Below are 27,058 nucleotides of genomic sequence, written 5' to 3' on the forward strand. Positions count from 1 at the left end.
AATTAACAACACTTAAGAAAAGGAAACCACTTCCTAACCCTTCAAAACAAGTTTTTAAAACTAAGGGAAGCAGTAAATCGGACTTATACAAACACTTAGAAAACAAAAAGAAACTTTATAAAAAATACTTAAGAAACAACCTTAAAGTATTTCATAAATAAAAGCAAGGCAACGATTTAAAAAAAAATTAAAGAAGAAACTAAAAGCCAAAGGAGGAAAGTAAAAAAATTTAAAAAAGTTGACACTACTATAAAATAAGGAAAAAGGTATTTAAATTAACATAATATAAATAAAAGAAAAGTAGTGGTGGGGCCCCTCCACACCACCACACTTACCAGTGGATAAGTGTGGTGGGGTGGAGGGCCCCCATCACTAAAATTATCATATGTTTTTAATTTTATATTTATTTACATTTTGTAAATAAAGAACTTTTCTTCAAATTAAATAAAAAAACAAAAACAAAGCAAAAGCCTTAAATAAGGAAAAGGCCTACGTAGATAATTAATATATCAAAGTCTAGTAAACAAGATACAAAACTAATCGAAAAAGGTTTAATCACTTAATTAGCAACATTTAAGAAAGAGAAGAAAGTTCTTTACCGTTCAGATCAAGGTTTTAAATTCAACAGATAAGAAAACGGATTTACAAATAGTAAATAAATATTTAAAGAACCAAAAAGAATTTATGAAAAGAGAACTAAGAAACATAATATAAGTAACAGAAAAGTAAAACAGAAATGATAGAACCATAACGATAGCGGAGGGGTGGAATTAAGCGAGATGGAGTCTTGGGCCCCTATGCCAAAAATTCCAGACCTTAATTAAATATTCAAAAAAAAATAATAACTAATGAAATTGAATCATTTTTTGAACTGGTATTGAAAATATTTTACCTTTTAATCAAACTTTTAATATGATTAAATTTTGTACAACATTTATTAGTAAGTAATTTTATAATTTAGTCGATTTGCGTTTAAAAACCAAGATAATAAAAAAAAGAAAAATATTTTTAAATGTTTATAGAAATTTGGTTTAGTTTGTCATTACAAAGTTTAAAATTAAATTACTATAATTAAAATCCTTTAACATAGAAATAGATTTTAATAAATCTTTATACAGTTATTTTTTTAAATAAAATTTGTAAAAAGTAGTCAACATTGGGATGATAAATTATTCATCTTAGTTTTATAAAATATTTGATATGGGCACCACATATCTTCCTTGTGCGCCTATTAAATTACATATACACATCTTTTAAAAATGAAAAGTATATAAAATTTTGTTTCATTATTAACTTATTTTTTTTTTTTTGAATTATTATTCATCGTAAAACAATTTTTTTTACAATCAGAGGTTAATAATCATTAATAAATCTATATATTTAAATTAAAAAACAGAGAAAGGAGATTCCTTCCTTTTGTAAAATCTAAATATTTCATTAATTAAATTTTTATTTGGCTATAAGTCTGGAACAATGAAAATAAGTACCACTTACAATATATCGTTGAAAAGCTCTCAATAAAGGCTTATTACTACAGTTAAGAAAAAGTCCAAAATCCAAATTGTTGGGGATTTTTGGCCTTTTCTGGACACTTTTGGTTTAATCAATTGCAATCAAAAAGGGAAGTGCACAACTAGATGTTGCACAACAGTTCTAAATCCAAAATTTCAACATCCTACGGCTAATCGTTTTTGAGTTATACGATATACATAAAACGTACTTACATACATACATACATACTCAGGCATGTGACAACCTCGTCCAGGAGGGGTGGGACGTTCGACGTCTCATCGCCGATGATTGGACGGGAACTCCTTGCGGCGCCAGTAGGAGGGTAAGTAAGACCGAAGTTCCGGTAAAGGGATCCGTTCGCGGGTCCCCTCATTAGAGGCATGGTACAAGAAGACCGAGTCCCAGCTACGTGGGTAGAGGAGACCTTGGAAATGGCATAGACGGGTTACTGTCCAGGTGGTTTGAGGCAGTGGCACCTCCCGGTAAGCATAAACTTTGTTTATGCTTAAGTGTGGGTCCGGATCTGTTGGGGGGGGGGGGGAGCGGAGCAATTAAAGAAGAAAATAAAATAACCGAAAATAGAACAAAAATAATTATGTTATCTACAACAAACCGGATCATCATAACTGTTCATTAACAGATCAAGCTTTCTAGCTTCCTAACGTTCTCACTGTTGTCGAGTAAATTCAAAGCTAGATGATTAACAGGGGTCTCCAAGTTGGACACACACCTCGAACTAAACGATCAACTTCTTGTCGAAAGTATGGAATGCCTATAATCGTAGATCTCAGTATTCCTCGCGAAACACTGCGCTTGGTAAATATGTTTTATAAATACAATTTTATATTGAAAAATAAATTTAATAGGAATTATGTGGATAACAAATTATTGTTTTCGCTAGTTTCGCTGAACTAAATTTATTACAAAAATTTGAAATTTGATAAGATAATTTTCATTTATAAGATATCAATAATCAATATCATGATATTTAAAGAAAAATTTATGTAGGAGTAGGGAGATGCAGAAGTAGTAATTGTGTCATACATTAATAAAACTATCTGAAAACGAATGTTTTTATTACCTGTTGATTAAATCTTCATTGTAAGCCAGCGTTTCTCAACCTGGGGTTGCGAGCCCAGTGGGGGTAGCAACCCCCGATGATATAAAAGGGGATCGCGAAATTAGTTTATAACTTTACAAGTAAACTATAATGAAATCATTTTATGAGAAAAACAATCGTTTCTTGTAAACGTCTAATTTATAATTTACACATGTAAAGAAAATTAATTAACGAGATGGTTGCGTTTGTTTTTCATTTAAAAGTTTTTCCATACGTTAAAAACATTCAAAAGCAAATTGTTTTCAAGTGATAAAAGACGATTCCTGTAGTATTTAGCCCAATCAGAGCCCAAAACAGAGGTAAGAAGTAGCAAAAGGGATTAACATTTTCAATGCTTCAAGTTTGGATCTTACAAGGGGAAGGCACAACATTTCGAATCAGACTTCATCTCCTTTTTTTTAACTTCTTTTTTTAAATTTAAATATATTGATTTATTAATAATTTATTAACCTCTGATTGTAAAAAAAATTACATAATTAAATTTTCATATTGTTAAATTTCCATATTCATTTTAACGAGCAAGCCAAACGTATCTAAAACTTCAGATGTGAATTGTAGTTGTAACGTTTTATCGGTAGATATTTCGATGAGATGGTCGTTATATGTCATTTTCTTTCAAAAAATTCCAAGGATTTGCTTTTATGATCCGAATGATTAATTTCCAAGTTTTGAATTAATTTTGTCGGCTTCATGATTTCATCAAAGAGGACTTAAAAGCAAACAACGCACTGTGGCTTTTCATCCAATGAGGTAAAACCATAATATAAATAATTATCATTGTACAAATTTGTCTTTTTACCGGTCAATTCACTGGGCGTAAATGGCTCAATTTTTTTACAAATTTATCCATTTTGCATAAGAATCTAATTGAAAAATAAAAAATAAATACATTTACACCATTTGACCGCACACTAATAATCCGAAACCTCAATTATTATTATCAATGAAATTAGAATTTTACGCTTAAATAAAGGCACCAGATGCACGCTTTGCTTCGAGAATAAATTCACATACTGTAATCCCTTACTCTCTTTTTTACTACTGAGAGCACGACGTGTTGAAATATATCATATACATGTTCGAATCATGGGCAATCATGTCCAATCATGGGCAATTTACAAATTGCCCATGATTGTAATCTTCGTATAGTACAAATGTACATACCCGTCGCTATCAACGCAGCTAAATAGTTTTAACTAGATTCATTAGGTTGAGGAGTCGCGAAATATTCAGTGTATATATTTTTTTTACTTTTTGGGGTTGTGGAGCTATACAGATTGAGAATCTTTGTTGTACGCAATATCCGGGGATTTTTTTCTTCGAAAATCCACCCCAATTACGTTATAAATTAATAGTTAATCTTTCACTTTTCCTTCTAGATAGCGTTGTAGCAGAGCTATAGATTTAGAAGAGAAACTATTGTAATCGGTTCATTTTGGGCATATACGGTTTTCACCGGATCTCAACGTTTTGGCATTTAAGGAACCTAAAAGAACCAAAAAAACCAAAAAATGTTCGTGTGTGTGTTCTGTGTTGGCCTCTAAAACACTTTATATTTTTATAACTACTGGACCGATTTTAATTAAAATTTGTTAGATTACTTCTATATATGGAGCATTGATGCTATTAAATTACTGAAAGGTCAACTTAACTTAAAAAAAGATCAGGTATTAACTTAAAAGGTCAAGGGAGTGAGGTTGTACAACAAAGTCATCCTCATTATCTCGAGATTTTACCTAATTAAGGTCATATTTTTCTTAATCACTTTGTTAAAAATTAAAAAATAACAATATTTGCAAAAAAAAAGTTTTTCAAAATCGCATACCATCCCAAAAAATGCTGTTTAGTTGTCTGTTATGTTGTGGCGTCACAGGTGAGCAGTAGAATTAAATTAATGAATAATATTTAAAGTGTAAAAAAGTAACTCGGTTTGGCTGCGTCTCGAACTCGATCACACGGTTAACTCGGTACCTGGTGCGTTAAGCTTAGCAGCTACACTAGTCTGCCCTGTCAGTGAAATTTTCTACGTAAGTTGTGAAAGTACATTAATTTAATTAGTGCCAACCGTCGCTGCTAGTACCGCCACATCCGCGAGAATTAAATACGGTATGCGCGCGCGTTTTAGTTAAAATCATTGAATAAAATATACGAATAAATTTTATATTTAAATAAAATTATAAATATTTTTAATTGAGTTGTGTGTGTAACCGGGCATCAAAAACAACCCATAGTTGTAGGATTTTACCGGAACTTGGCTTTAGCCGTGACGGGAAAGTCCTACAACTGTGTTGTCAGCTTTTTTTTATTGTTTGTTTTATGTCAATTAAATTTTCAATATAAGTAATACGCCTGAATTTGTTTTTCAAAAACCACCCCATTTCCGTTACAAGGCTACTAATTATTATTTTTTTTTTAATGTTTTAGGGATGGTTAAATATTTTGATCAATATTTAAAAAAAAGACGTGAATGAATTCAAATTGTTGTTTATAAACTGGAACTTTGATTTAAAAAATAAAGAATAGTGATTTTTTAAATTACTTTTATTTATAGTTACATCAACAATTAAATTCATTAGCGACATCAGTGCCTTATTATTAGTGACTTATCAGTGGGTACTGGTAAATGTGTAGTCTAGTACAAACTCAGGTCGACTACTCCTGAGACGTTTGGTTAATTTAAACAAACCACCAAAAGAACACCGGTATTCAGGATGTAGTATTGTAATCCGAATAAAAGTAGCTACCTTTATTAGGATTTGAACCTGAGAACAACGAATTCGAAATCAACTGATTTAGAACAATGTCTTTACCTCTAGACCAATCCGGTCGGTAGATTAAATTTAATAAGCGGGGAAAATTATGCAACTTGATATAACGTTTTTGTTTTTTTGTTTTATCCATGAAAAAAAATAATATTCTCATTTACAGTTTCTATTTAAAAAATTAATATATACAGCTTACCTCACGTTTTACGATTTTTTTTTAATGATTTTTTTACATTTAAGGATTAAAATTTGAAAACTTCTCTAAGAAAATATTAAAATTTTTTTACATTAATTCAAAATATTATTCATGAATATTTAAGAATATATATATATATATATATATATATATATATATGTATTTATACTCCCACTATATGAATTTTTTCATTTAATTAATTTATTATGATTGAATTTTTTGTGATTTATGATTGAATATTCAAGCTTTTTAACTCTAAACAAAAATATTTTTTCCTATCAATTATGGAAAATATATGAATATCTTTATGTCTTCTTCAGTAGCTAAATTAACGTTGAAATGTATTTATAAATATAATATAAACAGGCACACACGTACACATAAAAAAAGTTTTTGTAAATATGCATAACCGCATTAATGTTGTATGTATTACAATGTTATTTATGCAAATTGTATTTTATGTATGATGATATACTGCAACATTTAGTGTATTTCACAACACACAACGTACTGTACCAAACCGATGGTGGAAGATAACGTCTATTAAAATTGCATAATTAATATAGGAAATTGTTGAATTGTATTTTTTTATTATTGTAAGTTTAACTCGGTAATAAATATAGTATATATTGTATATAATTCATTAGCATAGCATAGTGAGGAATAATAATAATAAAAATAAAAATAATAATTATTATTAGTATTATAATCATGTATAACCGTTAGGTTGTGAACATTTAGTTTTTTGTATAAAAAGGCATAACCTTCCGATGTTTCACTCAGTCAGTTACTAGGTTTCAGACACGCAGCTAAATAATAATATTGCAGTCAAGTAAACAAGTGAATTACCGTATTACTAAGTGATTAGTACATTGCTTTCCCTCGCTTCTCTGCACTCACACTTTTATTCAAATCAAGATGTACTCTGTAAGTATAAACACACCTTAATCTTTTAAAGATTAAATAAAAATAATTTTTTTGAAATTTTATTTTAATAAAAAGGGCTGAATGGAAAACAGTAAATATTCAGGTTGTATTTTTTTTTTTTTTTTTTTTTTTTTTTTAGAAAAGGTGTCACAGCAGTATTATTTAATTTTGTATTGAAATTATATCTTCTATTTTTTTCTAATTTTATTTTAAAAGCTAAATAAATAGTTTTAAATAATTCTAAAAAAAAATTACCTACAGGGATGAAAGAATTATCCCTTATTATAGGTGTAATAAAATGAAATTTCTTTTAAGTAAAACATATAAGGGAATAAATATTTTTAAAGAGTCTCTTATAATTAATTCATTACAGGAAGCTTTTAGGTATATTATATAAAATTTTCAATAAATAAAAAATTGTTATGCATGTTTTGGGTTGGAGAATAAAATCAACCAGTTATAAATTAAATCGAGCAAAAAGATCTTTCTCTATTATTCACCATGAAGGTCGTTAATTTTAATATATGAATTATTAAGTCATATTTTATTTATAAATAATTTTATTTAGAAAAAAAACCAACCCTACAGTTTACTATATATGTATATATATAAGGATTCCATATAATTCAAGTTTTTTTTCAAATTCTTAAATATGTTTTAAGTTATTCAACTTTTTTAAATAAGTTTGTTGGACTACATGACACATACTCAATAAAATAAAATTATAAATTGATAAGTCCAGGAAAATCAATTTTTTTTATTATTTTTATTTTTATAAATATATATATATATATATATATATATTTAAAAAAATAGTTAAGTTTTATTATTTATTAACAAAAATTCAACAGCTGCTCTAAATGCTTACTGAAATATAATATATTTATATATAAATAGTATATAATAAATATTATAAATATAATATTGTAACAAGAAAATGCTCGAAAAAAAAAACTAAATCTCAAAATCTAGATAACAATTTCATTTGTTAAATAATTTTTATAGGTATTGATAAAAAAATAAAATATTTAAAAATAAATTTAAATCAAATAAAAAATTAATAATGAGATAATAAAAATACATATTATTAAAAAATTAACAATATTTGTTAACTAAACAAACGTTAGCTTTTTCTTAAATATCGATTAATGATAATTGTTTAACAAACGAAATCACCATCTAAGTTTAGATTTTAAGTAAACATTTTTGTAAAAAGTTTTTGTGTGTTTTCTTGTACTACAATTTATTTCTGATGATCAAATTGGTCTATTAGGGGAAAACTAATTTGATAGCATTTATAATTAATGTTATTAAGACAAAACGTTACTTTTATTACTATTATCCTTTTATTTTTTAAATGAATGTAATCAAAATGGGAAGTTGGAAAAAAATATTTTTAAATAAATTAAATTTTGCAAAAAAAAATGTATTTTTATAAATTATTCTTTAAGTTGTTAAAATGCATCAATAAATTGAATTTTTTATAGACAACAATATATATGTAAAAGGAATTTTACTATGAAATTTATCGTACACCATAAAATATAATTAAATTTTTTGTAAAAATTTTTCTGTATTCCAATTTATTTTTAATAATTTATAAGAGAAAACAAATTTTATATACATTTAAAAATAAACGCTACAGGAACTAAAATCTTTTTTTTATTAAAGATTTGCAGATATGGTTCGATATTTAGCACCTAATAGTGACGTTTAATTCGATTTTTTATTATTAAAATTTCAATTAATAAAGAGGTAATTTATTATTGAGAAAAATGAGATAATTTATACTATTATCTATATACGTTTTGAACTGATATGATACTGTCTAACTCGATCTAAAAATGGAAAGATTAATTGGTAAAATGTAACTGGACTTTCAGTCCGTTGGAAAGATCTAAAATTGTAGTACTGAAATTATAAGTTTAGATAAAATACAAATATTTATATACATAAGCATAAAAAATGCTAATTATGCTGTTTTTGTAAAGAGTAATAAAATATTTAACACATTAGGAATATGTAAATGTGTAAATTTGACTTGTCATCGACTACTTAAGAAAACAAAGCACCAATTTTAAAGAGTATCAAAATTCACTATCAGGCTTACTACGAAATGCGAGGAGTGAAGTGGTTTTCTATTGTCTTCTCCATTGAGCTAAATATACTGTTATATATCGACATGCCAAACCAAATACTATTCACATTCTCACTCTACTACATGGAATGGTTTTAAAATAACATATTATTCTCAGAAAAAGCAGTTATGATTAATGCCGCTTGATTTACTGAGATATACATAGTGTAAAGTAACAGATTAATATACATCTTTCAGTATGAAATAATTGTTTATGAACGTATAGTATAAACAATTAAATATAATAATCTTTATACGCTTAATTATAATCTTTGTAAATAAATAATTTATTTCTATTTAACAATAGTTAATTTTTATTTTGACAGGTAATATTTGCTGCGTTAATCCTTGGAGTCTCAGTAGTTGTTATTGAGGCAGCCCCTCAGGCACCGGCTGGTGACTATGCACGTTCACAAGTGGTATCTGAGTATAACGAAGTCAGTCCTGATGGAGGCTACAAATACGGGTATAAAAACTTAAATATAAATTGTTTTTCTTATCAATGAATCAAACTAATTGTTACTTTTACTTTTTTTATAGTTACTTAAAACATTTATACATGTATATACGGTTTATTAATTTTTATAAATTTTATATAATTTGGCTAATAAGGTAATCAGTAGCCTATTATTTTTAATTATTAGAGGGGAAAGGAACTGAACAATTTTTTATAGTTATTGATCTTTAGTGGATTTAGGCTTTAAATCGCAACTTAAAAACTATGAGCTGATTAGTTATATTTATTTATACGGATTTATAAAATTATTAAAAATATAAATTAATTAAAAATGAATAATATTTGGGATTGTTGATGGTTCCAAATATTACGTAAACAAAGATAATGGGGTTTTAGTCTTTATTTTTTTATATATATATATATATATATATATATATATATATATATATATATATTATATGTTGAATTTTTTATTTATTGATAATCCTGCATTTTTGAGTTTTAATTTGTTTTATTCATATTAATCGATCAGTATAATTGTAAACTTCAAAACATTCTAAAAGCCTATAAATATATATATTTTTTTAATAAAAATATTTTATTCTAAACGTTTAACGTTACTCTCATAATTCATCAATAAGCGGGAAAAATATTAGCATTAATAATCGTTAGCTTTTAAAATAATGTTTTATAAATGTAGTTCAAAATTAATTTATTCTCATCAATAATATTTAACAGTTAATGATGTTGGTAATGAATCAATTTTTGAAAGGTTGGAATTTTAAATCGGAAATTTAGTTGTACAAACTTACGTTGTACAACTAAATTTCCGATAAATGTGAATCATAAATGTGAATCATGTGACAAAATCATGGTAAAAATTGTTTTCTTTTTTTTTAATTTATATTTTTCTATATATTTTTTTAGTATGAAAATTAACAGGAATATTCATAATTTCTATTATCAGACAGGTTCCTAAAACTATATAAAAATAATAAACACTCTTATTTGATTATATAATTAATAACCAGTGTGAAGGGCCTTCCGATATTTTTTGAATTTTTCTACTAGGTTGGAATTTATGTAGCCACAACAAGCTTTTAATTAAATAATTATGCAACATTATAGAATTCATATATTCTCACTAAATTTATTCATATTAGAACATTTAATTAATTACATAATATTGTAAATGTATTTCTACCTTTTAAATAACAAAAATTAAAAAAAACAAAGTAAATGTAAAACGTTAATTTTATTAAAAAAAAAGGACAAATATAATTAAAAATTAAACAATAATTTAACGAAATTATTATTTTTATTATTATTATTAAACTTTGTACGACGCTTACCTTGAAATATTCCTTTACTAAAATGAGTGCTTATACTTTATTTTATTTTATTACGAAAAAATTTTAATTTTTTTTTTCTACTTTGCACGTAGTATTTTTGATTTTAAGACTGAAAATTATCATTCATATTAATGGCATCCTCATTTTCATAATTTCATTTTATTTTTTCTACTCCTAATGTGTACGTTACAATTCTCTTTAATTTGCGAACAATGAGCAACCCTATGGCCAAACGAGATGTGGATGGTTCATTTAACCATTCCTAAGATATATTTCAATGAACCCTAAAGTATACCAGTATCCATTGCCTAGTATTCAAATCCGTGTAAAATCAGTAAAAAATAACTTCCTTTTACTAGGATTTGAATCTCAGAACCTTCTACTTCGAAAATCAGGTATTAAAAACCTTTAAAAACTTTATAAAAAATCTTTACCGTTAGCGGGTTGGTCTAGATCAACCCGCTGGCTTTATATAAAAATTTATTAATTTTTTTAAACGTATCAGTTTTTGATTTGTAATTACTCTTTTTTATTCAATTGGTTCGTACAAATCTGATAATATGAAATAATATCTTTTACATCATAGGAAAATTAATATTTTCCTTGATCCTTCAAGCTAAATCACGAAATATTTAATTTGGTTAATTTTAGAATAGAACACCTAATCGTTTCTGATGATGTATATCGTAGTACAAAAAATATATACTAATTTTATATGATACAACTACAAGATAACAAGCAAAAAAAATCACAATTCGTTTGAAAATAATATTTATTTGATTAATATAATATTTATCTTTTTCAAAAATAAGAGTTGTTTGAGATAAGTGTAGAAACAGTTGTAGGTGATAATATCTCTTGTTAATACCTTTCATCCGGAAGGTTCAGCGTTTGAACACTATTTAAATCCGGTATTTTTTATACGTTACAAAGATCATATTTCATATAAGCAACTCAAACTGGATGACAACCGGTTCCTATTTGATAAATTAAATTGGTTAAAATATTTATTGTTTTTAAATGCTCGAATTATTGGGAGCGGATTTATTTTTTTTTTTAATATCAGATGAATTAATTACAAGTTAAGATTTAATCAAATTTGTTTTTTCAGATGGTATATAAGCATGAATATCATTAATTAATATACGTGTATATATATATATATAATATAAAAATTATATCATGAAAGTTTCCAATTGCCATATTATCTTATATTGAAGATTAATGTTATTATCCAGTATAAGTTGAACGATCGGTTAAATTAAAGAGTCTTTTAAAAATATAATCTTGTAATACCAAAGTCAACTGAAAAGATGGTAGTCAGTACACAGTACTAATATTTCAAAAGGCTATTTTTTGCGAAAAAGGGTTTTTTAATCCATTTATCCTTGATTTTATAAAAGTATTCATCAATAAAATATTAAAAAAATCTTAAATTTTTTAACAAAGTAAACGTTTTTGACGGATTTCTTGTTTATTTAAAGAGAGAAAGACTAATTAATAGCTCCGAATTTTTTTTTTTTATTTTGTAGTTTTAAAAAAATTATTTTATGTAAAAACTACCATATTACTTCTTATGTTACTTCACATTGCCCACCGGGGCTGATCTAGTAGTTAACTTGTCGTCGCAAATCAGACGTTTAACGACTGATTTTCGAAGCCGAAATTTCTGAAGTTCAAATCCTATTAAAAATTAGTTACTTTAATACGCCGGCCTCCATAGCGCAAATGGTAGCGTCTCGGCCTTTCATCCGGAGATCCCGGGTTCGAATCTCAGTTGGGCATGGCATTTTTACACACGCTACGAATCATTGATCTCATTTTCTGAAGCAATATTTTAACGGTAACATGAAAAAAAAGTTACTTTTATACGGATTTGAATACTAGATAGTGAATACTGATGTAATTTGGTGGTTGGGGTTCAAATAACCATAGGAATTGTCGGCCTAAGTCTGTATCACATTTTTACATGTCATCCTCATCTCATTAAGTTAGGGGGAGGAGTTGCTTTATTATTCGATAGATTAACGGATTACAACGTGCACGTAATGAAAAAAAATACAGAAATATAGCAACCACAAAACGTTTATTCTTTCCTTTTTTTTTGTCTTCAGTCATTTGACTGGTTTGATGCAGCTCTCCAAGATTACCTATCTAGTGCTAGTCGTTTCATTTCAGTATACCCTCTACATCCTACATCCCTAACAATTTGTTTTACATATTCCAAACGTGGCCTGCGTACACAATTTTTTCCTTCTACCTGTCCTTCTAATATTAAAGCGACTATTACAGGATGCCTTAGTATGTGGCCTATAAGTCTGTCTTTTCTTTTAACTATATTTTTCCAAATGCTTCTTTCTTCATCTATTTGTCGCAATACCTCTTCATTTGTCACTTTATCCACCCATCTGATTTTTAACATTCTCCTATAGCACCACATTTCAAAAGCTTCCAATCTTTTCTTATAATCTTTCCTTTTATATTTATTAATTTCAGTTTTTTTTTTTATTGGGAAAAGAAAATGTTTCTCATACATAGGAAAAATATTTTAAAAATTAGGGAAATAAAAATTTGTAATATTCATATCATTATTTTAATGTTTAAATTTACTATCGCATGTTTCAAGTTTCTCGCGTAAGTTTAGCCAGTAATATTAAATAAGCATTACATATATTTACTCAGAAGATAGACGAGATTTTAATTGATATACTATGCTTCTATGAGGAAAGGTAACTAATTATAGATCCTACCTAATAACTCTTTGTCGAGTACAATTTACTTAATAATGCTCTCAAGGCTTTTTATTTTACTTCTCTCTAATAACAGAGAATTTGTAGCAGCGTTATAATTGATGACCACACACGTATGAGCTTATACGTTGTATTTATAAGAATTTTATTTCTTCTATTGATCTCTTAATGAAAGAAAAATTATAAAGAATATCGAATTCATTGTGTTGTTTTGATTAGATTTTTCTATATAAATAATAAAGGAAATATGTTAATGTTCAACTCATTAATTTTTCATTAAAATTACCCTAAGATATTATTAATGGTTTTAATAAAATAATTTTACATTTTTTACTAATTCAAAGTTAATAAGTGTCGTAATAAAAAATAAAAATAAATGGTTGATAAAAAAAGCTATTTTATAACTAGTATAGTTACTGTAATAAATTTTGTGGTTATTTCGACGACGCGACTGCTGTTATTATTCAAAATTTGTAGAAGAAAAAAATATTAAAATAATTTTATAAATTATATTATGATATTACGTCATACAAACTGAGGATTCTTAATAGTCACTGAAATAAATAATTATAATTTGATATTATGTTAAGTGAAATTTAAAGGAAACTAATCCTGATTAAATTATTATTAACAAAAAAAAAAAATGCTGTCAAATTATATTAAATAAATAGTGTTTTCAAAATTACTTTAACATTTTAATGATGTGAGGGATAAATCGTTAATATTTTTATTTTGCACAATATAATTATCAGTTATAGCACTGAACTGTCAGTTAATTATTTACACATGGAAGTAGTGTTGAATTAACAAAATTTTACTTTATTTTAAGTGCAGGAATCATCAAAAACATCCTTACATAAGACTTTTGTAGATAAATTTGTAGAAAACGTTTATTCTCAATTAAATTATTATAATTATATTTTATTTACAAAGATATATAATTTACAGAAACTTTATTTATTAAATAAAAAATTTTTTTTTTTTTAATTTAAGGAAGGCGGAGGTAGATTTCATCGATGTTACGTAAGGGATAAAAAATATTTTCCCCTTAAAATTAAGAAAAACTTTAAATTTACTTAATACGATAATGGTTGCATGAAAAATGGTTTACCGTACGGGTTGTCATGTCAAAAATTGTTTCAGACAAAATTTTAGGTAATGTTTAGAGGATTAACGACCACCTTAAACCGATTCGATACTGTGCCTATTAAGGGGAGTATGATTTTTTCCTCGAAACCCCGTTTATTTCACCCCCTTGGCTAATGGTTGGTGATATCAAAAAACTTAGATAAGTTTCAGGCCCTTATCCAAAGAATAGTAGGAACTTTAAACGAATTCGATATTTTACTTTAAAAGAAAGAGCGATTTTTTTCGAAAAAGACCCCCCATTTCCACCCCATGGTTTGATTTTGTTCATTAACAAACTCCACCTTGATATTGGATCGTTATATTTTATGTATCAATTTGAAAGTGACTAGTGCAAAATTACAACAGTTGTCGTGTCCATAAGAAAGTGAAATATATATATAAATGTATATATAAACTTTTAAACTGACGGTGGTTTTGGGGGTCTGGGGGATGTAAAACGTGAAGATATGTCATAATTTTCCGCAAGTCGAATCATGGTACCCATTACAATAGATAAGCTTTCTTATGAAATCTACTTAATTGAATCAGAATGATTTGTAAATAATCGAATTCATCGAAAAATTCTAATTAAAAAAGTATTTAAAATGTATAAATAGCAAAAAATACTTTAAAAATCAATTATTTTAATTCGTTTTTTATATATAAAAAGTGAATACTGTACCAGGGATGTATAAAAAACACTGAATTTTTTAAAATCTTTTTTAGCTACCAGAGCTAAAAAAATGAAATAAAAAGTCTTGTAGATTATTTGAATTTTGATTCAAAAGTCTGAAAAGAACAATTAGGGACATTTTAATAAAAAATATATATATATATATATATATATATATATATATTACATTATAACTTTATTTACATTAACTTAAACATTATAAAAATGTAGTACAGCCAGAAGTCACCTACGGAAGCGAGACCCTTTTCAAAATCACTCAAAAATACCGAATTGGAAAAAATTCTGAAAATAGAGAGGAGAATTGTCAGAACGTGTATCAATAAAAAACACCAAAAAGAAGGCCAATGGTGGATTGTGCCAAATGAGGTGGTGCATCGAAAAATAGAGCCTGTTACTGATACTATGCGGAAAAAAAGAATCTCTTTCTTTGGTCATCTCATAAGGACACCGGAAACAAGACTGTCAAGAAATATCATTGAAAACCTCTGGTTCCAAAAGCTAGAAGTAGGATGGATCAAAGAAATTAGAGAAGATATGAAAGAATTAAGAATTTCCCTGACTGACCTACAGAATAAAACTGTAAAAATTACAAAGCTAAAAGACAAAAGCATTAGATTTAAACAAAAGACCGACAAACGACAAAGTACAACGAAGAGGGTGTTTACGGATGAAGAAAAGAAAGCAAGATCTGAACGGATGAAGAAATACTGGGCAGCTCGGAAGAGTAAAATAACACGCTTTTCTCAGAAAAGATCCAATAAAATTGACTTAAGTGGTCCCATGTTGGCCGTAAAAGCATAATAATAAAATAATAATAATAATAAATATATATATATATATATATATATATATATATATATCATATTTTTAAGCCTGATTCTTTTTCATAGTGATTTGTTAAAAATTATAAAAAAAGACATTAAACAATAAACTAATAGTTTTTTGTTTGAGGTAAACAAAAGAAGGTTTTTACTTATGACTATCGAAGGTAAACAATTATGTTTTATATTAAAAAAAAAAAATATGTATTTAGTGACACTTCTTTTTCTACTTTACATTTTCCTATTTTAATAAATAGGAATGATAAATGAATAAACAAAACGTAAATTTTCCACATTTTCAATTATTGTTTAAGAATTATTGGAAAAGATTAATTTATAAATTATCTTATATTTAATAATAGATAATAAATTATTGGTGAATTATTGTAAACGGTAAAGAGTAGAAAATCTTAAAATATTTTTTTTTTGGGGAGTAAATATTTCTGTTTTTTTTTCTTTTAGGTAGATTTCATAAAAATGCTACCTATTGTAATGGGTACCATGATTAGACTTCCGGAAAACTTCCACATGTCTTCGCGTGTCACATCCCCCAGACCCCAAAACCACAAACAGTTCAGAAGTTTATATTTACATTTATATATATATATTTCACTTTTTTGTGGACACGATAACTACCGTAATTTTGCGCCAATCACTTTCAAATTGTTCCTTAAAAATAACTCGTACCAAAATCTTGGTCGAGTTTGTTAACGGTCAAAATCGGACCATGGGGGTGGAAATGGGAAGGCTTTTTCGAAAAAAAATATCGTTATAACTTTCTTATTAAGTAAATTATCGAATTCGTTTAAAGTTCCTACCATTCTTTGAATAAAGGACTAAAACTTATATAAGGAAAATTTTTTGATATCATCAGCCATTGGCCCAGAGGGTTGAAAAAATGAGATTTCAAAGAAAAAAAAAATCATACCTCCCTTAATAGGCACAGTATCGAATCGGTTTAAGGTGGTTGTTAGTCCTCTAAAATTGCATGAAACTTTTTTCTGAAACAAGTTTTGATATGACCAACCCGTACGGCAAGGGATTACCAAAATATTGCTGGAAATGTAAGAAGATGGGGCTTGTATGCTAAACATGCAACCGTTGTCGTACTGAGTAAATTTGAAGTTTTTCTTAACTTTAAGGTGAAAATCTTTTTTATTCCCTACTTATCACCGGTGAAATCTACCTCCGTCTTCCGGCGAGTCGAAAGGGATTTTTTAAATTATATGTTTAAACTAAATATTTCATAAGAGATTATGAGAGAGACTTCTCAAGGAATCTAGCATGAGAGGAGGAGCAATCTGAAATCCAAACTTTTCGCATACATAATTTACGAACAGCTCCCAGTTGAATTAGGATAATACATTTTAGTTATTTTTTTTACCTGTTATGAAAGAGAGTGTATCAACAGCTACGGAGGTTGGCTAGTTAATTTTGGTTTGTTTTTTATGAAAGCAAAAAATAAATATATAATTTCAGTATGGTTTATTTGGATGTAAACATTATAAAATTTGTCGCTGTTATTCATAACAACGTTCGAACGGTTTGAGTATCATGTTATTTGTTAATTTAAGGAAGGAAAGTTAAAATATCAAGGGAAAATGGGATTTGAAAATTTCTAATGTCATTAATATTTATTGATCTCCAAATTATCAGAACAGCTTTTGAAAATTAATATTTTGAATATTTTATTAACACTATTTCTTTTAAGCGAAGGGGCTTATGGAACAAATGAACTTAGAAGTAGAGGGGTTCTATATCATTTAAATACATCCATCCTGACTCCTTAAGGGAAGACATCTTGTGACGACCTAGGTCGCCACATCACTCCCTCCGTTCCTAGACCTGATGACTTTATCGGAGGTCATCTTCTAGACTCTCAATACCTGATTGCATATTTCAGTCATCAGTACGGCCTCTATCAGGATGGCACCAATGCAAATGCCTCGAAAGACATTTCGATCGGTGTTGAAACCCTTCAACTACCAAAAAATATTTTTTTAAATCACCTAAATCGAATCAAAAAACTGATAGACAATAAAAATTTACAAAATATTAATCTCATACCCTCAAAAATTGTTTACTACATCACAATTTTGAATAACCATACCAAAGCACCCAAAATTACCTATAAATCAACCCACGAACATACCAAACAACAACCGGCATAATTGTTGAATACGCCTACTCTGGCGAAAGCACTCAAACGGGTCCTTAACCACTTAGGTTACTACTCTACACTAAACACCCTTTGCATTCCTTTCGAGCGACATAAACCTTAAAAATCTTTCAAAAATGCCCCATTCATCTCTAACTTTTCAGTTAGCCTGCAGATCCAGACTCGAACCTATATCTTCAAGCTCCCTGACAACCTCTACACGTCAGACCACCTCTCTTAAATACAATATTTTTTTTTCTTTAAGGTATTACACGTTTTAATAAGATTGGATCAGTTATAAGGATATATAAATTTTCTCCCATGCTGTCAAAACACTTTGGTGTGGTAAAAATATTGCACTCTGATCGTGCCAAATTTCTTTCTAAATAAAAAGAACCACCAGAATTAGAGTGATCAACATTAAACAATTTTCTTATAAATATGTTGTATTATTACTTATTATTTCTAATGTTTATTATTTTCTTTTTACTTTTCATATTTTAATAAAAAGGATATTAACGGGTTAATAAAGAATAAACCAAAATTTCTTCATTGTTTAAGCTTATTTTATCCTTAATAACATTATATTACATGGAAAAAAATAAAGTTTTAAAGAATGAAGAAAATTTTCATATTATTTCCCCTTCCTTTCAAATTATTCTGGATATAAAAAAATCCTAGAAATAGTTTTAATTAATCTTCAGGTATCTGAAGTGACACAATACATTATTAAAAAAAAACCATTTCAAAAATGTTTTTTAATTATTTAAAGAAAATCGATCATTCAACTAATTTAAAAAAAAAAACCTCCACAACCCAATAACAAAAAATAAATAACGGGGTATCTTCCCCGTTTTTTCATAATTAAAAACCTGCCCATTTGTTAGTGTAGTAGTTAAAATTGGTTGTTAGTAACTTGAGATATTAGATTCCTGATTATTAATGTAAGTATAAGTATTCTTTGTAAAAAAAAAAAAAAAAATTTTGAACAAAATATGTACGTAATTGGATTGTTGGTTATCCTTAATACTTACGTAAATCATTATAATATAAAATAAGGGGTCTTTCAAATTGAGCGCAAAAATTGACAGATTATGGTGGTGAAATTGATTTTTTTCTTTTTTAATTTTTCAAGCATTTTTTCCAGTAGTTTATGAAAAATTATTATGGAACGCTACACGCCTTAACAATGTTTACAAATCATAAAAAATTATTATCGAAATATGAAATCTGTTACAATTACTTATCGTGCACTTCGCGATATTTATGATGAACATATTCGGCCAAACAATATCATAATTCACCGTTTGGATAAAAAATTCGAAAAAAGTTTCCCCTACTTGATATTAAAACAATTCACAAAAGAAATTCAAGGAGTCAAAAAAATATTGTGCTGTAAATGTAAGTATTATTAAAATCGAAATTTATCAATTTCATATCGTTACAAGAATTTACTTAGACGGTTTGCTGATTGGATTCTAGATTTTCTCGAAGTGGAACCAAATTCTTTAAAAAAATCATTTTTTTCAGATGAGGCACAATTTTTGGCTTGATGGCTTTGTAAATAAGCAAAATTGCCGTATTTTTGATGATTCCAATACACGAATGATTCAACAGAAACCATTACATCGTAAAAAAATCCCTATTTAGTCTGAATTATAGCCTGGTGGTATCAGTGGGAACTTTTCTCAAAATTTTCTGTTGTTACAGTAAATGGTGAACGCTATCAATATATGATTCTTAATTCTTTGTTTGTAAATTTGAAAAATTTAGATTTGTATGAGATATGGTTTCATCAGTATTCTACCACATGCCACCCAGCTGCTAAAACAGCTGGGTGGCATGTGTGTGCTGGGTGGTTATTAGTTGTTACGTCAAAAGTTTTGTGGTCCGATAATTTCACGAAATGATATTGTCAATTGGCCACCAAAATTGTGTAATTTGATTCCCTTAGACTTTTTTCTCTGGGTTATGTTAAGACACAAGTTTATAATAATAAATCACTAACAGTTGGTGACTTAAAAGCAAATATTCGAAGCGTTATTAGTGGAATTGAAGCTGATTTGTGCGAAAGAGTCTCGCAAAATGTTTTTGATAGACTTAGCTATATCAAGCAAACTCGCGGGGCCATATATATGAATGATATTGTTTTTGGAACATAATGTAATGTTAAAAGCCTGAAAAATAAACGTTGGTAGACATTACTACATACCGTTTGTTTTACTGCAATTTTACTTTTTGCGCTAAAAATGAAAGGACGCTTCAGAATCATAGTATAAAAGTAGTATTTGAATTATGTAAAATTTCAAAAAGGTGATATTGGTGTTAAAAATAAATATTTCACATACGAAATGAATGCAGTTAATGTATGTAAATTACACGGATCTTAAAAATAAACATCAATGCTAATCAATTAACCAACAAAAGGCTAAAATTAAAAAAAAATTATTATGATCCTTAATAGGAAATTACATCTTCATTTAATTTGTTTAACCTTTTAATTTCATGTATAATTGAAATGGAGGGGTAAATTGCGACATGTAAACTCTGACCCTAAGTCAAAGTTTTATACATACATATATATATAATATACATATATACAGATATATGTAAATATATATAAAAAATCCTTCATCTTTAGCCCTTTGACCTGTTATAAGGTTAAGGTCAAGATAAGAAAAAAAAACTTGAGAATTCGTGCGCGATTATAAATAATTAAGAGAGTGTTTGTAATTGATTTGTTTTCAAATAAAAACAAATATAAAAAAAAAATAATGTAATTTAATATAAGCTTAATCAAACATGTTTTTATGCAACAAAATTATGAAATTCTATTCGAATTTACTTTTACTATCACCGATATTAGAAAATATCTATATTCATTATTTAATTATTTTCAATTTGAACAAAATAATTTTATATTTCTAAAAAAAAAAAATCTTTGTTATTGAATTTAAGTTTAATAAATTAGCTTCATAAGTACATTTTTAAGCTGACTTCAGTGGCGAAGTGATATAACATTTTAGGCATTTATTAGGAGAATTTGTATTCAAATGGCAGTCAGGATTGAAATTTTTTAATAGGATTTATCTTTTATGATTTTTTACCGTAAAATTAATCTAATGGTAAAATCACATTTACCTTATTTGCTAAATTCAATATCTAAAAACAAGAAAATTCATTTTAAGAGTGGGAAAAATTGGGGACGGTATTTTTTTCTCAATAAATTGTTTTTTTTTTAATTAATCTTTCAGTGTCATTTATAGCAGAAATATTTCCCTAAAAAGAAAATTAAAGAAAAAGTATCTTCATTTGATTCATTTTTAATTTAAATTTGCTTCACACACCTATTTGAAAGATTCAAAACAATTTGGTAGCATCTCGGCTTTTCATCCGCGGGTTCAAATCCCGGTCAGGCCTAGCATTTTTCATACGTTACAAAGTTCCATTTCCAGAAGCGTCTGTAATGAATAAAAAGCAAAAAAATAAATAAATAAACACGGTATACGGATTTTCCATTTTCCTATTATTTTTTCATGAAGAATAATCTTATTTAGAAAAAAGTTATATTCGTTTTGATAAACTAAATAATAAAATAAATACAAAAATTAAGATTATTCATTATTACAACTAGAATTGGCAGATATTTGATAAAATAATTCTTTTACACTGATCAATTATTATTACTTGTACAATTTTGTAGAAAAAATTCCTGTCGTTTGTGCTAACCGATGCAAAAACATTCCTCGATACCGACCTCTCTGTATTCAGTTGTTGGATTCAAATTAATAACCAATATCTGCCTTTTTTATTCACAATTGTAGCAAATTAAAGCTACAGTTATTGAATGAGAAATGAAAGCGTAGTCCATAGGCCTCGAATCTATAAAGGTGTATTTTATATCTGGAGTTTACATGAATTAATAAAAACCGAAAATTTGTATGAAATATTAAATTAAATCCTAATTTAAAAATATCACTTCATCCAAGTAATGATAATGGTATTTATTTTTAATAATTATACATATTTTTTAAATTCAGCTTATCAAACGAAAATAAAAGTTTTTATAATTAAAAAAAAAAACTGATAATTAAAAATTGCTTATCTTTACCGAAATCGTATAAAGTAGTAAAACATATGAATTCACTTTCATAAATAAATAAATTATGCATCTGGGAAGTTATTGTCTTTTATTATTTCACAAAATTACGTATGACTTCGACCTGCTATATAAAAAAAAGCTGTTACAAAAATATTTAATGAATTTAGGGTAAACAAGGAAAAATAAATAAAAAAAATAATTTTAAATAATTAAATAAAGAACAACAAAACAGTTTATTACAAAACGAAACAAAAAAAAGTAATTACTTTCGTAATTAGAGAATTACATAAGTGATTATGCAAAGCGAAAAATTGTCTGACAATTCTGTAACAAAAATAAAATTCCATATACTAAGATAATACATCATCATAAAAATAAAAACAAGAATTTAAGTACAATTAATATGTAATCAGCGAGTGCCTTTAAACATCATTACGTTCAGAAAAAATAATGAATAATTATTTATATATCTCTTACATATCTATATATCTATATAGATATAGATATAGATATGGCTATATATAGATATCTATACATCTCTTACCTTGGGTGTTTTACTTAGAACTTATTAATAATACAGGTTATGAAAGACTCGTTAATAATTTTATTTGACCACGAGAAAAAGAAAATGATGAAAATTAGAATTCTTTGAAAGTAAGGATGCATGATTTATATTTGTTTGGCTGAAATATGAATCTAGAAAGAAAATCTTTAATCCTAACTATTCAAACTTAATAATATATACACACTTTTACCGTTATTAATAATCGAAAATACTTCAGTAACAAAAATTTATAGAAAATACATATTTTTAAATACAAAGTCAAAACAACCCTCAACAACTTTAAAACCGTTCTAGATAGAATACTGTAACTTTCAGGGTAAGGTATTGGTCAACTACTTTACCTTTTAACGAGAAATAGAATTTCAACCCCTTCTTGAGGGGCGGCCCAGAGGTTATAAGTCAAATATTTTAAATGGTAATACCCTGAAAGTGACAGTATTCTATCTTTTTTTTTTTTTTGTGTATATTTGTTCTTCTGCTTCTGGGTCGGCTCAACAACCAAGTATTACTTAGCCTAGGGGAGTCTCCTTGCGACTGTAATGAGCCTCCCCAGCTGGGGAAGTGGATTACTATTATAAGAGAGAATACATCTTTCTTATTATAAAATTTTAAGAAGAATTCTTAAAAGAGGAAAATTACAAAAACTCGAAACCTAATTGATCTTCTGGGGCGGCAATGGCTTAAAACGCTCAAAAATCAAGTCACACTTAATCATCATTAAGTGTGACTTAACCCAAAACCTTACCCAAAATGTTTCCTGAACTCTGAGTCGAGATACAAGCGAACATTACTTCTCTCTACATTATAATACGGCAGAAAAATGTATATATAATATATATATATATATATATATATATATTATAACAAAACGTTTATATATTATATATATATATATAATTACGTAAGAGTTACGATTATCTTTAATTTTTTTTTTTAAATAGTACTCATTGTCAGTTTAGCAGATTTATAGTTCTTGTAGGGATTTGTGATACGAAGAATGGAAAATTCGTAATTCTTCTAAGAAGGACAGATCTTCGGGTTTAAATGATATAATTGCTTTGAAAATTATATATAAATTAAATAAAAATTTATGAATAAAATAATATTACATCCATAACGAACGATTACCAGAGAAAAACTACAAAACATATTTTAAGATAAAAAATGTTTTGCCTAAAAGAGAATTGTTCAATAATAAAAATTAAGTTTACTAAAAAAGTTTAAAACTGTACTAGTTTGTTGCTGTTTTTGTAATATTAAAATTTAATAGAAATTTAAAAAAAATCTAAACCTCATATTTATTCTGCTCAAGTTTTATGAGATGTAAACCAATATAATGTAGATTATGTTTTTTGAAAAAATTGAATTTCTATGTTTTTAAAATGTTATTTTATTAAATACACACACACGCGCACGCATACACACACATAAATATAACTATAATTAGTTATATAACTTTAAAAATATAAGTACAAATCGTATAATTCAAAAATCTCATTTCGCACGCTGAAAGGCGAATGGAGATTTCACCGGTGCTAAGTAGGGGATAAAAAAGATTTCCACCTTAAAGTTAAGAAAAACTTCAAGTATTAAGTAAATTGAAGTTATTTACGTATTAAGTGTTTATTATTCGTGTTTTTTTAAACACGCAACCAATTTACTTAATCCGAAAAAAAAAATTTCACGTTTTTCGAATATGGCAAGCCCCATCTTCTTAAAATTCTAGCAAAATTTTGGTCATCCCTTGCCGTAAGGGTTGGTCATATCAAAAATTGTTTTAGACAAAAGTTTTAGGTAATGTTTAGAGGACTAAAGACCACTTTACACCGATTCGATACTGTGCCTATTAAGAAAAATATGATTTTTTTATCTTCGAAATCCCATTTTTTCCACCCCGTGAGCTAATGGGGTTATCAAAAAACTTTACGTAATTTACGTAAGTTTTAGGCCCTTATCCGATAAACAGTATGAACTTTAAACGAATTAATATTTTATTTAATAAGAAAGTTATACCGATTTATTGTTCTTTTTTCGGAAAAACCCTCCCATTTCTATCCCCATGGTCCGATTTTGCTCATTAACGAACTCGATCGAGATTTTGGGTCGTTATATTTTATATATGAATTTGAAAGTGATTGGCGCAAAATTACTGCAGTTATTGTGTCCACAAGAAAGTGAAATATATATATATATATATTTATAAATTTTTGAACTGACGGTGGTTTTAGTGTCTGGGGGATGTAAAATGCAAAGATATGTCGAAATTTTCAGGGAGTCGAACCATGGTACCATTACAATAGGTAGCTTTCTTATGAAATCTACCTAAAAAGATTTGATTCGGGAAGAAACTTCAATTTTTTATAAGTATAATTTTTCTTTTTAATAAATTTGATCAATTCTTGTTAAAAAACATATTATTTTTTTTAATAATTAAATGTAAAAAATACTTTTATTAATTTTACTATACTTTTATTTATTTCTATTTTTTATTTATTTTTTGTTACAGTTTTGAAACAGACTTAGGAATAAAAAAAGATGAAGTTGGTACATTGAAAGCTGTACCAGGTGAAGGTAATGCTCCTGCTGAACCAGCAATTGTAGCGCAGGGTTCATATTCTTATAGAGGAGCAGACGGTAAACTGTACAAAGTAGAATATACAGCTGACGAAAATGGATTTAACCCAAAATTTACCTCATCACGATAGTAATTTTCAATTTAAAAACAATTATCATTATTATCCATGACACATTATTTGATGTGATTACCACCTTAAACCGCAAAATATATATAATGCTAAATTATTAACAATTATATTTTTTGTTACGTATACATGTCTTGTATTAAAATATAAAAAAATAATAAAAAAAGAAACGTAAATATATTTTGTATGTACTTTAAAGAAAATAATTTTTTTATTTATTTTACTTTAAAACCTCTTCCTCTGACTTTGAAAAACAACTTAAGTATGGTTAATTAAAGTAATTGGTTTAATAATAATTGGTTTTCCTTTTCAGTTTTAAAATATTTGCTATCTGTTGTCAAATAAAAGCTATAGAAAAGAGATGTAGACCATTTAAAATGAAGCAAAGTTCATTCTTAAAAAGTGGTACAGTCATCCTAAAGAATAAAAATCTGAGTGAACACCACATGATTTCCTTGTACGCCTATTGAATTACACATTTTTAGAAGTACGTAAAATTTTGTTTCACTATTAACTTCTGATTATTTTTCATATTTTTTTTTTTATTGTTATTGAATTTATTGTATTTTTTTTTACAATTAGAGGTTAATAAATATTAGTAAATCGATGTATTTAAATTTAAAAAAAAACACAGTTTAAAAAAAAAGGAAATTAAGTCAGATTTGAAACCGATGTGCCTTCTCTATGTAGGATTTAAATATTTCGTTAATAAAAATTTCATTTGGCTAAAAATGTGGAACCAGTGAAAATAAGTACCACATACAATCCATTTTGGATTTGACCCTTTTTTTTGGGATTTTGACATTTTTTAGAAACTATTGGTCCAGTCGACTGCAGTCAAAAGGGGAGATGCACTTCTAGATGTTACAACAGTCCTAAATCCAAAATTTCAACATTCTACGGCTAATCGTTTTTGAATTATGCGAGATACATACGAAAATACGTAATACGTACATACGCACAGACGTCACGCCGAAACTAGTCAAAATGAAATCAGGGATGAGCAAAATGGTTGATATGGTTTCCATAAAAAAAATCAGGTATAATTTCCATAAAAAAAAGAGAAAAAAGGAAATTAAGTCGGATTAAAACTGACTTGCCGATGGTAAGACGAAAGATCTTGAGTTTATGTCAATGTGCTTATAGGTGGATTACATTAATTGTTAATATTATTTATTTAACTTATCAGCAGTACCATAATCTAGAAATTAATGGATATTTCCACTGAAATCTGAAAAACGAAATTTTTCGCGATTACAATATTTCCTTGTACTTTGCCTTTAATGGTAATAATTATGGGATCAATATATTTAAGAAGCCGGCCAGAGTTGCGCAACTTTCCCGGCGATGCTGGGAAAACTATACTATACTAGGGCTTCGTCCTCGGCATACTGTTTTTTAGGATTAATTTTATAACATAATTTTTCTTTTATACTCGCTGATTTTTTTTGCAAAAAAATATTTTAATCGATTATTATAACTCCGCTAAAGGAATACTTATTTTTTTAATGATACTACTAATTTTTTGTGTGATTAAGATCTAGCTGTTTGGGTTACCTGTTTCAAAAACTTTTTATGATTAACCGTTATCTAGATATTTAATTATTCCTAAGTATAGATTTACCCCACCGCATCTAATTCAATTGATTTCAGCATAAAATCTCCTACATTT

At 27.2% G+C, this 27,058-nt stretch overlaps 1 protein-coding gene across 1 annotated transcript; it reads left to right on the forward strand.

Moving 5' to 3' along the window:
* Positions 1–6,364: 6,364 nt before the first annotated feature.
* On the forward strand, positions 6,365–25,592 carry LOC142331084 (endocuticle structural glycoprotein SgAbd-5-like). Its single transcript, XM_075376750.1, has 3 exons — positions 6,365–6,520; positions 8,984–9,123; positions 25,191–25,592. The coding sequence occupies exons 1-3, from the start codon at positions 6,512–6,514 to the stop codon at positions 25,387–25,389; spliced, it is 348 nt and encodes a 115-aa protein (XP_075232865.1). The 5' UTR covers positions 6,365–6,511; the 3' UTR covers positions 25,390–25,592.
* Positions 25,593–27,058: the final 1,466 nt, after the last annotated feature.

The sequence above is a fragment of the Lycorma delicatula genome, chromosome 10, assembly GCF_047948215.1.
Source record: "Lycorma delicatula isolate Av1 chromosome 10, ASM4794821v1, whole genome shotgun sequence".
NCBI classification, from domain to species: domain Eukaryota; kingdom Metazoa; phylum Arthropoda; class Insecta; order Hemiptera; family Fulgoridae; genus Lycorma; species Lycorma delicatula.

Bases quoted from the DNA above. Each gene is read 5' to 3' on its own strand.
- LOC142331084 (XM_075376750.1), top strand. The intron at 9,124-25,190 runs GTATAAAAACTT...TTTTTGTTACAG, and splicing joins GATGGAGGCTACAAATACGG to TTTTGAAACAGACTTAGGAA.